At 40.9% G+C, this 17,438-nt stretch overlaps 1 protein-coding gene across 1 annotated transcript in view; it reads right to left on the minus strand.

Moving 5' to 3' along the window:
* The window catches only part of SHROOM2 (shroom family member 2), a 127,591-nt gene that overhangs the window by 62,045 nt on the left and 48,108 nt on the right, over positions 1-17,438 (minus strand). Inside the window, exon 2 of the mRNA XM_037377494.1 lies at positions 13,103-13,254. Coding sequence (XP_037233391.1) covers positions 13,103-13,254 — 152 coding nt within the window. The remainder of the gene's footprint in view (positions 1-13,102; positions 13,255-17,438) is intronic.

Consider the following 17,438-nt stretch of genomic DNA (forward strand, 5'->3'; position numbering starts at 1 on the left):
TGTTGTGGGGGTTGTTTTCCCAGCTGTTCCATCTTTTCCTTTTGCAATCTTCTAAGCATCTATGTAGGTGAATAGATCAGTCTGGAGCACTGCATTGTTAAGAAGTTAATGTCACTTATGAGGTGACAAATCTGCTCAAGGAGCAAAGCCAAAAGAGAATCTGCAGAGCAACCTGGGCCTCTTAAGATCTCATGGGCTGTCAACGGCATTTGAGAGTTATAGATATTTCTCCTATACATTAAAACCAACCAGCCAGTCTTCTCAGGGAGCAGCACTTTCCCCCCAAAAGAAGCAGCCTGTGATATCCCCAGAAATAAATAATCTCAGTACTCTGGAAGGCACTGGAAATCAACGCCTATGGAGAAAAGCGGCAGGTATGTCCTTCCATCACCCAGGGAGACTGATGTTACAAATTCTGGGGATTTTGTTCAAAGGACAATTTATTTTAATAATCTTTTGAAAAAATAAGCTTTATTTCATAGTCACACCATTAATCCCCTGCTGCTGGACAGATCTGCACATGTAAACTTGCTGTGGTTGCTGACCATCATCATACCTGAGGATGTAAAGAATACAGTAACAGGCTGCACAGAGTTTCTTTGGGGGGAAACGAAAAAGATTAGTTCTACTGTATCCTTAAGGATAAGCCCAGGAGAATGAGGATATACTTTCTTCCAGTATACTGGCCTATATGCCAATACCAGGTCTTCCTCAGGTTCAAGGACCCACCACACCAAACACACAATGTCTATACGTTCTGTGCTATAAAACAGCAGATTGATTGTCACAATAAGCTGGTTGCACTGCAGCATCCTTACCCACTGACTGACCTACATCCTCTGTACAAGAAATTAATGGATTTTCACAAGTCAAAGGAGGATGCGCCTACAGTTGCAAAGGAAATGCTGGAAGTACCATGGATTTACAGAAATCCTCAAACTTCAGGAGGGAGGCGGAGGTTGGCAAAAGGGCAAGAAGTGGTCTTATTTTATGCAGGCATATTTAGATTTTAATAACAAATCTAGTTAAGACGGCATATGGAAATTACACAATTACAAAGAAGTCCAACAGCTTCACTGTGAACTCACTGGAGGTTAGATGGCATATGGCTAAAACTTTCCCAGCCAGACTGCAATTTTCTATCAAAAAATGATTGCACTGTATATAAAGGTGAGAGTATTGATTTCTAGTAGATGTTAAAGCTAATATAATGATGGTTTTTTGGAAGTAAGTCTCAATAAAGGTAAGCTAGCATGATGCCTTGCTTAGCAACATTAAAAAATGCACGTTTGTGCATATGCACATTCAGTTCAGAGAAAGAAAGCCTCTCATTTCATGGGACATTTTTCTAACGCTGTTTCTGAAAGAGTCTAAAAAACCATGGAGTTGTTGTTGTGTGAATGAGGATGCAAAGTCCAGCTGACAAATACTATCCTATACTTGAGGACTCATTTGGCAAAACAGAAGTAAAATCAAGTGGAAAAAAGGAATTTTTCCCTGAATTTCCACCAGCAAGTCCATCTTCATTTTGCGTAAGAGAACAACAAATAGCAAAGAGTGAGTACTATACTATAGAATCCACTGACTGAAAAAGTATTAGAATTACCTGGCACAGTGGTAAAAAAAAAAAAAGAAAAGAAAAACAAGTTAAAAACCAAGTATCTTCTTAATTTTAAAGAAGGAAAACCTGAGTCTCAAAATACAGTTTTCTAATAGCATTTTTAATTTGGCTTTAAAAAGCTTTTTTTCAGTCTTAATCTGCGGTCAGATACTGATGAGCTGTCCTGCTACACTGCAGCCAGAACAGCAAACAGACAAAGCAAGCTCATCTTACAAGGACTGTAGGGCATGGCAACACATCTGCTGGAAAACAGCTGCAAATAAACAGTCACATAATTGCTATGAAAGCATTTATAAAAGACTCCTTGCATTTTTAAAAATATCCCTAGAAGTACTGCGATTATCACTGTTCTTATTTTATACATAGGATCCAAAGATCAGAGAAGGTGGATGACCAGATAAATGCCATGCACAAACATTTCAGCCTACTGTATAATAAGGAATTCGCTGTCATGGACTTTGAGGGTGAAGACCACCTCACTCAAGGCCTTCCTGCAAGTGTAAACCTGCCTCTCTCCGAGGAAGTACAACTAAGTACATAACCTGGGATCGTTACTCTACTTGCTGTTGCATTACAGTGTAGAAGGAGAAGGGGCCTACAGCCAACTTCACACACTTGGTATTAATGCAGACGTGCTTATAAAGCTATGACACTGCATTTGTCATCCCAATGGTATTGACTCTATGTAGTACCAAACTTCTCATTAATAGCCTCTTTCTTAGAACAAGAAACTGTATGTTCCTACTTGAAAGGAAACCCCTGCACACCACAATCTGAGCTTCTAGAAGGCTTTACCGCCTTACTGAGAAACAAAACACCAGCTAAAAGCTTTCTAATTTGAAAACAGAACAGGACAACAGGTCAAGAGTTACACACCTCACCTTCTCCAGTCCCATTCCTGGAATTAGAAAACAGTGATTCAGGGTGAAAAGCTTTCACCAGGAACACACATATCAGTTTCACTGGGAAAGGTTTCCCAGAACTTTTTTTCATTTGTTTTAATAACCAAAATTGTGGGGAGTAACCTGCTCATCACTGAAAACAGCCCCACAGGAAAAGCATCATCTGTCTGTCCCAGTCTCTCCTCCACCTGGCTGTGGCTTCCTCAGGCATATGGCTCTTCACCGAAAATACAAAGACAAAAAACAGTTAAAAACCTGAACGCTCAATACATGTGCCCTCTTTGAGATGTCCCGGGAAGCAATTTGGAATGCTTTTGTCTAGACTGCCCTTCCTGCATCATTAAAATATGTATTAGGACATTTAATTTAGGAATGCTTATCCAAAAGAGACTGTATGTGTTTTAAGGCAGAAATCTCTAAATTATGTTTCTATCTTTGAAATCTCTTTGAAGTCATTTAATGAAAATAATAGCCACAAGAGAGCGCTACTAGCAAAGGATTCAACCACTGGAAAAACTAAAGACTTGAAGCTATACAGAATAAAAAAAAATAATTAAAAAAAGCATCTGTTGTGGTCAGGTGCTCTTATTTGCACATTTAAAAGAAGTCCTCAGACCTTTAATTGCTACAGCTGTGATCTTCAGAAGTCAGGAGAGATTCTGGGTGTCTCCATTTTTGAACATGGACTTTTGAGACATGTTTATTGCTCTCTGTTTTCAAAGGGAGATTACTTAGCAGTTTTGGGATTTTAGGCACCTTTAAAATGACTCACTCCAACTGAGACACCCGAAATTAACAGGCTCTTTTCTGATATCACCTTTTCTTTTTAAAAAAAACGTTTGTAACTTACTGAAACTCAGTGCAATGAGCTAAAACATCAAAACTGTGTTTGTGGCTTTGCTGTGTGGTTTTTGTCTTTGTTCACTGAGTACCTGAAGACCTTGTACTCCTTCTTACTTACCTTTACAAGAAAAGTGCTGACAAATCCTAAAAACAAAAAAAAAGCCAGCCTATTTTTCTGGAAGCAGCAAATGGAACTGCAGCATTTTTTCCCATGCAAAACAGGAGTTTTCCCATGCAAAAAAGTTGCTGTTACTGCATTATCAGCTTCTAGTGTCTTATCATAAAAGGAAGTGACTCCCAAAAAGTATCCCTGAAAAAGAACTGACCTAGAATTTGAAAACAAAACAAAAAAATACAACTATGTGCTTAACTTATGGATGTCTGGCAGGGGGGCTCTAAAAGATGAAAAAGTAGTAATAAAAGCAACCTATTACTGTTCAGATGTCTTAGGAACGGCAAATTGAATCAGTATTTTGACAGACAAGTTACTGACAGAATTCTATGATACAGGTATCTGTCCAAATTCCTAAATATTAGCAAAGCAGCGTATCCTACCTTAAATGCCTATTCTCACCTTACAAAACTTACACAAAAGATCTACACCATCACCTTTTTCCTTGCTGTCAACCACACCAAGACCTATAAAGTCTGTAGGATTGCTCTTTGCTTCCTCCTTCTATGGCATCAGGTAACTAGTTGGTTTGATCTCCCACCTGCCAGTCATCCAGTGTCTGCAAATGAAGCAAACGGCAATCCTACACTACAGTCAACAGCACTTCTTTTAAAAGATGCCATACTGGAATATTACCCTGTCATGACACAGCAGAGTATCTCCTTTCCTATACCATGACCTTGTAGGTTGCATTTTACATAAAAATAAACAAAGAGACTTGCAAAATGCTCTGCTTCAGTCTGTGAAAACAAATAAATACTAATAAATTATCAAGTAATAGTACCCTTAAAGAGTTCAGTCATTAACTTGAGCAAATCAGGATTTCACCATCACAGTTTGCTCTGGTTTTCCTTGTACCTCAGCCCAAGTGTACAGGCTTGAGCAAGATGGAGCAGCAATTTCATTTATAGATAAGATATGCACTTTCAACAATGAGGTATTAAGTTGTATGAGGTATGACATCATCTATCTTCCTGCCTGCTAAATTCACAATAGACTAACATGATAAAGCTTTCATATTCTGGAACTCTTTTTCCTTGCTGTGCCTTGGGGAACTTGGGGCACATCTGGATGTCTGAGATAAAAGTGTTGATCTTGGGATTTACGGTGTATTATATAAGCTACACAGATACTTTCCCCTCACCCTTATTTTGTGCATATTCCGCTACTTTTTGATAGCTAGACAGCATTTAAGTCCTCATGTCATTCTCTTACTCAGTTTTTGCCATGATTTATCAGAACTCCTCTAAAGAATAATCAAACTTTTTTTTTTTAATCAGTATTTATCATCTGGAAACATCTAAAATGCTTCACACATTAGAAAATCAGCTATAAACAGGGGTTCCAGCATAGGTTACTTTCAAATATCTTGGAAATTACCATGCTACGTAAGTAAGGCGCTAAAGAAATTAACCTTTAACATAAATACAAAAAAAGGCTTAATTCATCAGTAACACTGAAGAAAAATGCAGTCTCTGACTGGGCAAACTCTAACAGTAGCAGCAGGAGCCAAAATACACAGGGGATTTTAGGCTGTCTCACCATGGCTGAGGCTAAGGATCAGAAGCAAGGAACAGGAAGCAGAGCAGCCCTCGGACATGCTCCCCACCACCACCTTTGCCCAGGACAGAGTTAGCAAGCACAGCAGCAGGCAGCTGCCTACACCAGCCCAACATGCTGCCTTCAGCAAGAAGGAACTTGCCCTGTCCTTGGAGCACAGGGCCATGGAAACCCTTGTGTTGCTTGTGGCCAGAAACAATAGGTGTTTTTGCCTCCCAGCCACTTACCACAAAGAGCTACCGTTCAATAGCTGTCCCGAATGAATTGAGTTTCCTCAGAAACCACATTCCACATACGGGTGTTTCTACACAGGTGTAGTGCCTTCCCACACCGATTTCAGCTGTGACTTACCTAACCATGTCCAAGGTGACCCACAAATAGGAGCTGGGAAGAGAGCTCCCCCAGTCCCAGTGCATTTCAGGAGGCAGCCCAGCCTCAGTTGTCTCATTCCTGGTTAAAACACTACAGCCACATGATACAAATTACTGAGCCTCCACAAAGAACACCACCACGAGCTGAGATGCTTCAAGATTTATTTGGGAATGCTATTTCGTTCTGACGTGTCCCATGCCAGATCAGATTTTGAAGACATTACCATCCCCCCAGAGCACTTTCTTCCCTATCAGATGCCACCCCTGGTGCAGCTGCCCACCTGCTGGCAAGGCTGCTCCATGAGCCAGACCAAAGAACTGACTCTGATTTCAATTGCAACCCAGCAGAAATTTCCCCAAACCCCAGCTTTTGTCACTCCACCCTTCCCTCTGCACTCAGCATGAAGCCGGACTAAAAGCGTAAGGGCCATATAACTCAGCAGCGTGGTAGCTGTGTCTCTCCATCAGACTTTGTCTTGCCAGGTGATCCAGTATTATGCAGATTCAGCCGCAATGACCATAAAATACTGTGTTTCTTGTGTAAGAGATAAGATGCAAATTTGTTCAGTTATTCAGTAACTAAAGCTGCAACAGTCTTACATTCCTGCCCTTCTTTTAGGTGGTCGTATTTCTGGAGTTCAGGGTTGGATTCAGAAATTATTTAGAAACCTTTTTACAATCTTTTCAAGTTGGAAGATTCACATGTAGTTACGACCAAGTAAAGCATAAAATCTCTACACTCAATGTGGTAGGCTACTTGACACTGAAACATTTAAGAAGCATCCAAGTTCTCAATCTTTTCAGTCATTTAATCTTCAGGAGATGAAATACGTAACCTAGAAGTACCACAAGGAGAACAGCACCACGCTGAAACAGGAGTATTATTACTACTCTCCTGAAGTTGCACACGTGCATGTCAAAGTTCTTGACCAGTGTTTAAAATACGCAACACTATTAATTGTTTAATAGCAACTCCAAACAATTCAGTATTTCAAAATACATACAACATACACAGAAGCATTCCTTCCGAGTGCAAAGATTCCTGACATAAAAACATTACTTATTTGGTCTTTAATGGATAAGGTTACAATTCTGTTTCAGTCAGGAGTCTGCACAGATCTACAGTATTATCAATCAAAACCCCCCAAAATTCTCAGTGTGTACATGTGAAAGTACTAGGTGAAATGAGTAAGTCTTCACCCCCCAAAAAATTTTAGAAGGCTCACCTGCTTCCCCCTCTCACTCAAGGGGCTAGATATTACAGTTTCTACCACCTGCACTGAAATTTACCAGTGGAAAGCAGTTTTAAGAACAAATCCAATGTACCACCTGGTAAAAAGCTATGGTTAAATCCTGTAAGCACTTGTATAATTTTTCATCTTCAGTCATGTGAGTGCTCTCACTAAATTGGATGAGACTATTCATGCTCAAAATTAACCATTCCAACAAGTGCATGCAGGACTGAAGGAAAAAAAAACAACCAACCTAAAACCCAGTCATGACTCAAAGGTTGTTACTGTCTGATGCATATTCCATTCCACAAAAAAGCAACACTGCTCAATTTTGGTAATTACCTCACAAAACTGAATAGCGTTGCCACAAGTAACCTTCTGAATAAGCATTTTCAAATTATAGAGGATTCTTTTTGCCTACAAGGAAATGTCTATAACATTCCCCTAAAGGAACTGACCTGGTAAAACATGGTGACATCGGTTTGTACTGTTGGCTTTCTATTATTCAAGCTTTACAGGCTACATTTTTTAATTTTGTAAAGAAAAAGGGCTCCTTAACCAGGCCTGTAAGTGCTGTGCAATTTGTGTGAAAAGTTATGTTTGTGCTTATCTGGTTTCCTGCCATCCCCCTATGAGCCACGGTAGCTCACTGGGCAGCACCAAAGGAGAGAACCAGAGGGCCCCAGCCCAGTGATGCCCTGTCACATACCCTTTCTCCTCTCTCCATCACAAGACTCAGCTGGGAGCAGGGGCTGATAGGACATCCTATTTGGCACACATTTAATACCAGCCATCCTGCTTAAAGCAAAAGAGTGGTCCTACAGCAACACACTGATCTGTTTCTCAAGTGAATTTGCAAAACAGGAATTTAACAGCCCTTCCACCAACTGCAGTCACAAAGAAATGTTCCAACCTTGAACTTTAAAGCTGTGTGCATCTGTTAAGAATACCCACTCCCAAAGCATGTATACAGAAGATCTGCACAGGCACATGCTGTTCCACACCCACGTCAATGCCAAGAGACATGGGTAGCGATGGGGTATCACACCTGCTTACTTTGTCCAGCAATGGTACGTGTATGCAGATACAGCCCTGGCAAGCCTTACTGCAGTGTCCTACCTATTCCCAAACTCTGGCTGGAAATACAGGCATTAAAAATAAAGATCTGTTCTTGGTCAGTTAAGGTCAAGGTTAATTTTCAAAAAGGAAGAATTACGGCTACTGGGCAACAAAAGAGAAATCACTGCTATTTGTTCTGCCATAACAAATTCTAGTTCCAGAAGCAATGAAATCCAGTTTAACAGCAAAACAGATTTTACTCCTACTCATCAGCAGCTCTCCTCAAATGCACTTGGTTTTCCGAACAATACTTAACCATAACTGTGGACTAAATACATATAATACTTGCTTAAAATCTTTAAAACTACACATATTTTTCTAGTTGTTTCCCATACTAACTATTTTAGTACCTGTAAGACTAGAACTACCAACTGGCCAAACACAGGTAAGAGGCACCCTCCATCTGTATCTTGAAATTGTACAGAAAACACAAATGGCTTATCTTCTAAAGTCATCTCACAAATTGGTATTTTCAAGTTTCAGAGTACTCTTGCAGTCACAAGAGGCTATGAAGTGCGCAGCTAGCTGCTGCACAAGTCATAAATAGGTAAGACTAGGATACCTTTGGTAAGTTACACAAAATCCACTACAGGTCACAGGTGGTGTTGAGCATGTTTCCACTCAGTACATGACAAAATTTCAGTAACCTCCTATATGAGCACTGTAAATAGCTGTCACCTTCATTTTTGCTCAGGTCTCTGAGATAATACTGTACAATCTCCAAGCCCTTGGGACATTCATTAAAAACTCTCCTCCTGCTGTGCTTCAATTCAATGGCTGGCTGTCTTCATGAAGTGCCATGCAAATAAAGGTCACCCTAACTTTCCATGTCTAGGTGTTTATAGTTCACATATCATGACATTCACTTCCCTTACTAGGATTCCACACAGTTAAGTTTCAGCATTCATGCTAGGCTTCTGACAGCAAGTGTGTTTGCTCTCACTCTTCCCCTCTCCTCTAACAAAGGACTTCTCAGCACTGCAAAAACATCTTCACTTCAGCTACATAAAGGCACGAAAATAAACGCTACAGAAGGGAAAAGATGCCTGCTCACATGTGTATGCAACATGACCAGAACTACTCCAGAACGTCAAGGCTGGTTCTCAGGCACTGGCAGTACCTGCAGAGTTGGTCAAGTTAAACTGAAGGTCAGATTTGTGTCACCAGCAGACTCTGAAGGAAAAGAAGTCTATGGCTACTCTCTCCCCTGCCCACCTGTTTCCACTGCCACTAACACATGATTTAAGCAGCCAACAAGACAAGCCCACACAACTTCTCATGGTGGCTCCCAAAGGCCACGTAATTCCACCCTCACTTTAACATTAATAAACCACAAACGGAAGCATCACCTATGGGTCTATTTTTAACAGTTTAATGTGTCTCATGAATTCATAGTGAAAAGTTGTTCCAAACTTTAATGGGTTTGTGGCATACTCTTATGTCTAGCATGTGCAAAGGAATGGAGATTATATTTATTAACTATGAAGGGAATTTAAGTTAGAAGCACATGCAGAACAGTTAAATCAGACTGAATAAGGTAACCACCTCAGTATCAACACTCAGAGCAATTTTACATGTGCACACACAGACATGCACACATCTTTTACAAAACAAGAGAAATTCACATACAATTCCTGTAAGAAATGTCCTCAGCAGTTTCCTTTCCATTTTCCTAAGAAAGGAATTTACTTAAGAAATGACTCACTACTACGCTGATGAACTAGCATGTAATTAAGATGTGTTGACAAATCCACTTGAGAAAGCAACATGAAGCCTCCTGAGTCCTCTTTTAATCCAAAACCAGAGGCACAATGCACTTGCTCAACCATCAATATATATAAGCTACTTACACATCATGTTTGTTGTTGAGCCAGTTGCACAGTCCTGATTTGGTTTAGACCACAGCTATGCAATGTTTCCAAAAAATAGAAAAACCAAAGCCTGTATGCTGATAGCTAGCAAGTTTATGCTGAGTATTTGGTGCTGCAGGCACTTTTATTTAGAGACCAATGTTACTTTCCCTGTGCAAGTCAAGCATCAGATTCTTTAAAAACGGTGGATAAAAATAATTTTGTGGAAGCCAGCTACCACTGCTTAACAGCACCAGCCCCTTGAGAAACCTTTGCCACAGTCAAGAACTAATTATTGTGAATGAAACATATTACTCACTATGGCAAAACTTTTTCACTTGGTCTTGGCTGTAGGCACATGAGACTTCTAAACTGAAAACAGCATGCCCTCCTGCTTCCCAGGTACAGAAATAGCTGAATCAATGTAAGATCAGGATGTAGCGTTACTGCATGAAGGAGTGACCCGTATGGAGAAATTTGACATGGATATGCTTCTCAGCGGTGACAAATAAAGCCTGACTTTTCTGAATTCTGCTGACATTCATAGGAAGTAAGTTCACTGCCTTCCAGAAGAATTTATTTAAAAAGTAATTTTTTCACATCATGATAGTTTTTAAAAAGTTGCTTTCCACTTCTGCATCAGTCTAGAAATAGGTACCACAAACAACCCTAGGTGAAAAAAGTTTTCAGTAAAAAACCCACATCTTGGCTTCCCAAGCTAACTCTCACATATAGCAAGGACAAACATAATTAAAACAAAGATTCTTTTAACCTTCAGGATTGGGTCGTTGAACTTCAAACCATTTGTCTATTTTGTGCTTCAGATTTTCACGCTGACACCCACAGGGAATTAAATGTTAAATTAACACTATACAGAACATCACAGCACTAGACAAAGGACAGACGGCAAGCAGACAAAAAGATGCCAAGATGACTTGCAGATCAATATTTCATCTTATATGTAACTCAATGAAAGGGAATTGTGGGACTATCACCCGTCTCCCAAGAGAACAGTAAGGGTGGATCTAAAGAAGATTGAAATAGTCTAAAAATGCTAAGGCAGACATTTCAAGATTGCTGTAATTAATTAAAGTGCAGACTGCCCCTGCCTAGTGGTGGTCCTATCCAGCTGAAAACCTACTTCCCCAAGTAATTTTGCAGTCAGATCAGTTCCCTGATCCAATTCAATCCAGACCTGCAAGAGTGCTCATACAAAGACTAAACAACTGGTTTGCTTAAAACCAGGACTGTTTAAAGCACTCATAAAAATTCAGCCTAAGATTTAGGGCAAACAAAACAAAACAATACTGTTGTTCAAACCATAACTTCTGAAAGAAAGCATGCAACAAGTCTTTTATAAAAACCTGCATCATTTGAACTTCCAACAGGAAAAGAAAAGCTATTTCAGCACACAGACAGCAGTGCATGAGAACAAGCTGGCCAAGAATAAAGACTGGATGTTAAAAGGTTTCTGACCGTCAAAGGACTGATGTCCTAAGGCAACTTTCCAAGAGAAAGAGCAAAGTTGAAAAACCACAGACAAAACCCCTAGCTAATTTCATTCAGTAAGTTTTATGAAATTTCATTTAATATTATGCAGGCTTGTCAATGACCCAAAAAGCTATTGGTTCTTTTGGGAGCTATGGAAGTCTTCACGAATTTAAGACAAAAATGTTTTCCCTAACAACAGCCACTATTTCAGCCTCTTGGCTAGAACAGCTAGATTGCTTTTGCCTGCTGCACATGGGCTAGGGAAGGAAAAAGAGGAGGGATGAGAAAGGACTGATGAAAATCCATCAGCTTTGCACCAAACTGCACGCAGGCATGCATAGCAATGGGGCTGCTGCCTGCACAGAGTGGCCACAAATCCCCAGCAGCAAATCACTGCTCGATTAGCTGTGTGAAAGTTCTCCAAAATCACACGCATGAAGTGAAGCACTTGTGAATGACAAAAATGGCACAGCTGTCTCTCTTATGAGGGTATTTCAGCATCAGACTTTCTGCCATTTCCATAGATAGATCAGTATTCACAGATTCTGAGCATGTTACTGTCATACAACTGAAAAACACCAAGAAAGAGGGAATCTTTCCACTTGGTCTGAAGTTTTTCATAGTAATTAGGACTTGCTGTCTTGGCAGATTCTTCAGTGTCTATAAAACTTCTCAACCCTGAATTTCTTACTTTCTGTGACAGAAACAACTGATGTAACCTCTGCTAACAAAAGTGCTTTTACTGGAATAGTCAGTGCCAGTTGAAACTGCTGAACATCAACATGATTTATAATAGTTGTGAATGCATTTTGGTTTGCATTTATTAGCTTAGTACTACAAAAATACTGGAATACCTTCCAGAATTAGGTATTGGTGATGATATAAACTATCACCTGTGAAAGAGATTCGGGTTCCCATAATTCCTTCTGTCAAAACCACCTTCTTAAACCAGAGGTGAAAAGCATGCTTTTGTACCTCTCCTATCTATCGGTGCTATTTTACAAAAGACAGTCCTGATTTAGGATGGCCTCAAACACTGGTTATATTTACAGACTGGATCATCATACCTGTCAAACCCCAAATTTCAATATTTTCTGTATTGCAACAAAATTATTTTTTAATTCTAACTGATACACCCAAAATGCTCACGTGACATAAAAGACTGCTTGGTATAATTTGATAAAAATTAGAAAGTTCTGATTCTTCAGAGTAGGAAATTAATGAGAAAGATTTTGTTGTTCAAATTTCCTGGTTTGAATTTTTTCAGAAGTTGTAAGATTTAACCTACTTTAACATCTGATAACTTTTGTCAAAATTATTTAATGAAACTTATTTTTAATTCAAGTTAGTAAAAAAAGCGTGAACTCAAAAATTCTAAGTCAAAATGACAAAACAAAAAGCTTCCAAAATGTGTTCTGTTTTGATAAACTGTTTCAGTTTTTCCTCTTGACTAATAACAAAACAAAGTACTCTTTACCGAAACCACATAAGAAACGCTTGAGACCTCAAATATTCTCACAAAGTGGGAAAATGTTTTTTTTCCCATGTAACCCATTCCTCACAGCACAACTGGCCCGGACAGGAAACACAAGAAAAGCACTGCCAGTGTCCGCACACCAAAGGCACGGACGCAGGACTGGTCACGCAGCCTGCTTCAGGCTCGGCACTTCAGGAGGACAGAAAGGAACAGAGTCCCAACTCATCAAATCAGAACAGTATACACAGAATACACTGCCTCAGTTTTTGCTCCGATCAATAGGCCACCTCTCCTCACATCTTCCATAAAGGGTCTGTGTTCAAGGAGAAGGTAAAATCACAGAACATGCACATTAGTAACACTAAATGAAAGTCATTATCTTGCCGAATCTTGGCAAATTTACTTGCCCAGTAGCTTATAACCTGGAACACTTCTGGTTTTCCAGCTGAACGACACAAGCTTACCTTTTTACTACAAGCTTCAGTGTCTTGTGTGAACCTTTCACCAGACAGATTGCTTCTTGTCGGAAGCCGGAGAGGCCCACATCATTGATGCCAACAATTTCATCCCCAGCCAGTAACTTGTCCACAGCTGCAGCTTTGCTCCCATCTTCAATCTGAAAAAAAGCGTATCAAATGGTAGAATCACTGAGGTTGCATAGTGCCACCTTTAAAATAAGTTAATGAGTTTTCAATATTGGCTTCATACAATAATTAATACAATAAATAAGTGCCTAAAGTAATTAAAAAAAGATGCATTCAAAAATGTATAAAGAAAGATTAATGATACAGAGACAACTAGAAGAGAAAAAATGGAAGGGGAAAAACCTGAGAAAACTAGAAAATGTGGGGCTCAAAAGCATCTATGGTTTTGAGCTCTGTTCAACACTGTACATGTAATCATACTTGTAAATAGAGCTTTGGACAGGCATCTTAAAATCTGGTTCTTTAGAGAAGGCAACCAATAATATTAATCATACAGTCAATAACATTAACCACACAGTCAACTCCAAAAATCTCACGTGCTACGAAACCTCAAAATACTGCTTAACAAGCTGGTCCCAAAAATACAGTGATTTTTAATCAGGCACAGAACATTTAGGAAAATATCTGAGAATCCACAATCCATACAGTTAATTAACAGCTCTGGCTAGAAAAAGATATGATGGTCTGAGATCCAAGTAAGAAAAACAACATGTCACACTGCTGAAGAACACCGTGATACTAGGGGAAATTCACTGTAAGACTATATTTTGCTGCCACAGGCATCTCTTGCATGCACTGAATTTTTACACAACTATTTATAACATGTGGCAAAACACGCACAAGATAAAAGAGTCAGTTTTGGCAATTCCTACCCCAATGAAGGGAACCACCACCCCACTTCCCCCTGCAAGTTACCCATTTTCAAAATTCAAAAGATATCTCAAAAGCTTGATCAGCCAGGCTAGTACCAACAGTCTGAACAGATTTCAAGTCAGAACCACAAGGATGTCATGAGGTTACACAGAGAGAAAATCAGAAGAGCCAAAGCCCAGCTAGAACTTAATCTGGCTACTGCCATAAAAGACAATAAAAAATGTTTCTATGAATACAGTAGCAACAAAAAGAGGACCAAGGAGAATCTGCATCCTTTATTGGATGTGGCCAGGAACGTTGCCACAAAGGCTGAGGCAAAGGCTGAGGTACTAATGCTTTCTTTGCCTCCGTCTTTAACAGTAAGACCAGTTACCTTCAGGGTTCTTGGTCCCTGAGCTGGAAGACAGGGATTGGGAGCAGAATGAAGCCGCGTAATCCAAGGGGAAATAGTTAGTGACCTGCTGCTCCACTTAGACATGCACAAGTCTATGGGGTTGGATGGGATCCACCCAAGGGTACTGAGGGAGCTGGTGGGAGTGCTCACCAAGCAACTTCGCATCATTTATCAGCAGTCGTAAATGGGCACTCATCTACAAGAGGGAAGGAGGATCCGGGGAACTACAGGGCTGTCAGCCTGACCTGGGTGCCATGGAAGGTTATGGAGCAGATCATCCTGAGTGCAATCACCCAGCATGTGCAGGATAACTGGGGGATCAGGCCCAGCCAGCAGGTATTTTCCTGCTTGACAAACCTGACTGTTGTATGACAAGGCGACCTGCTTAGTGGATAAGCGAAAGGCTGTGGATGTTGCCTACCTAGACTTCAGTACAGCTTTTGACACTGTTCCCTGCAGTATTCTCCTGGAGGAACTGGCTGCTCACAGGCTGCACTGCTGTACTCTTTGCTGGGTAAAAAATGGCTAGATAGCCAGGCCCAAAGAGTGGTGGTGAATGCAGTTAAATCCAGCTGGTGACTGGTCACAAGTGCTATTCCCCAGCGCCCAGCACTGGGTTCAGTTCTGTTTAACGTCTTTACCAATGATCTGGATGAGGGGATCGAGTGCACCCTCAGTAAGTTTGCAGATGACACCAAGTTAGAAGGGAGCATTGATCTGCTGGAGGGCAGGCAGGCAGGCTCTGCAGAGGGATCTGGACAGGCTGCATTGATGGGCAAAGGCCAGTCGTATGAGGTCCCACAAGGAGAAGTGCCGGGTCCCACACTTGGGTCACACCAGCCCCACACAACGCTACAGGCCTGGGGCAGAGCGGCGGGGAAGCGCCTGGTGGGAAAGGCCCTGGGGGTGCTGGCTGGCGCCGGCTGAACATGAGCCAGCAGTGTGCCCAGGTGGCCCAGAAGGCCAACAGCATCCTGGCTTGTACCACAAACAGTGTGGCCACCAGGACCAGGGGTGTGATCGCCCCCCTGTACTCTGCACTGGTGAGGCTGCACCTCCAACGCTGTGTTCAGAGTTGGGCCCCTCACTGCAAGAGGGACACTGAGGTGCGGGAGCGTGTCCAGAGACGGGCAACGGGGCTGGGGAAGGGTCTGGAGCACAAGTCTTCTGAGGAGCAGCTGAGGGAACTGGGGTTGTTTAGCTTGAGAAAAGGAGACTCAAGGGACATTTCATTGCTTTCTACAGCCATCTTGAAGGAGGTGGTAGGCAAGTGGGTGTTTGTCTCTTCTCCCAAGTAACAACTGGTAGGACCAGAGGAAAAGGCCTCAAGTTGTGCCAGGAGAGGTTTAGATTGGATATTAGGAACAATTTCTACACTGACAGGGTGGTGAAGCATTAGAACAGGCTGCCCAGGGAGGTGACTGAGTCACCATCTCTGGAGGTACTTAAAAGACGTGTGTGTAGATATGGTGCTTAGGGACATAGTTCAGTGGTGGACTTGGCAGTGCTAGGTTAACGGTTGGATTCAATGATCTTAAAGGTCTTTTCCAACCTAAGCAATTCTGTGATTCTAAATATAGCTGTAGGTGTTGAACACTTTGTGGTTCAGGCCCTCAGCTTTCTCAGTTTCTTCTCACCTCCTTTGCTGTCAGCACAGCCTCTAGATGTTGAGTTGCTTGAGCTCATGAGCTACACATTTAGTTTTATTTTCCCCTCATTTGTTCACAATCCATATCACACCTCTTCTTGTAGATTTGACACTTTATCTTCAAAGCAAAGACTTTAATTTATTTCTTCATTATATTTTACATTGATTCAGTATCTCCAAGTCCCACATTATTAAATGCCAGGGAACCTACAAAGTGTAATTCCTTGTAATTGCCCCAGCTGCAGAAAGCTTCATAAAGAACAGCCATCTACTGAGGCACCAAAGTCAGTCAATGAGATAAATCCAGTGAAAATTTAACTTCATGAGTTCTGAAGCTTACAGTACAGGTTTCAGGAACACTCCAGCAACAAAATATAAATTAAATAACCTAATAAAAAAAGCAGTATCTCTTGATGAAAGTACATTAGGATGATCTCATACAGCAGAGCAATCTCACTGCAAGCACATAAAAGCTCTCTTCATGCATGTTTAGGATAAATGTCCTTAAAAATCTTCAGGCCTGTAAACGTAAGCCAAAAAGAATGCCATGAAAAATGCTTACTCTCATATCGTATTCTAAAGCAGTTATTAATACTAATCAAGCAACTTGATTTCCAGTTATCTTAATAAAAACACAGATAATTAATGACAGAGCAGGTTTCTACATCCAAATACATCTAATTCTCAAGCTGTGACCTGCCCTCTGACCTGCTTGCATATCTTCTGAACATCAAGAATTTACCCGAACACTGAATTATTGCCGCCAGTCTTCAGTGAAGTTGAAAACAAGGGAACAGCAGTGGAAATTGCTTATATGCAAGGAAAGATTTCAGTTCAGGGATGTATAGTACAGAGTGGTTGCCATACGAAGGACCCTGAAGTGGGGCAAAGCTGAACCAGAAAACTGGCAGTCTCAAGCCCTCATGCACCTCAAACCCTCTAACAGGCAATTGCAAGTCTTTCAAGTGTTCAGATGCATTTCTGGGTTACTACTAAATAAAATGTATTTGGAGGTGTAAAGCCCAGTAGGTTAGAAAAGCAGTGCGAAAACATCAATGAAAGTCAGAGTTGAATCACTGGAATTGTAGTGAGAAGGTCAAACGGGCGGGGGAGGAGGGGGGAAGGGAAAATATCTTGGTAGGAGCTCATTTTTTACAACTCCAAAACATACATGCAAATCAGTTGCAGCCCTTATGCCCTGAGCAAGGCACCAACCTAATGACAAGGGGCAAGAAGCCCCTGAGACCTGCCACCTGGGCCTGAAGACCTCAGAGGGTTGTTTTTTTGTCTTTAAAAAAAAAGAAAAATAAAATAAAAAAAAGGCAAAAATCTGTCTCCTAGGGTTTCAAGGAATGTTCATTGTTCTCAGTAAGCGTGTTTGTTTTTTCTTCAGGCTGGCA

This window comes from Falco rusticolus, chromosome 2 (assembly GCF_015220075.1).
Source record: "Falco rusticolus isolate bFalRus1 chromosome 2, bFalRus1.pri, whole genome shotgun sequence".
NCBI lineage: Eukaryota > Metazoa > Chordata > Aves > Falconiformes > Falconidae > Falco > Falco rusticolus.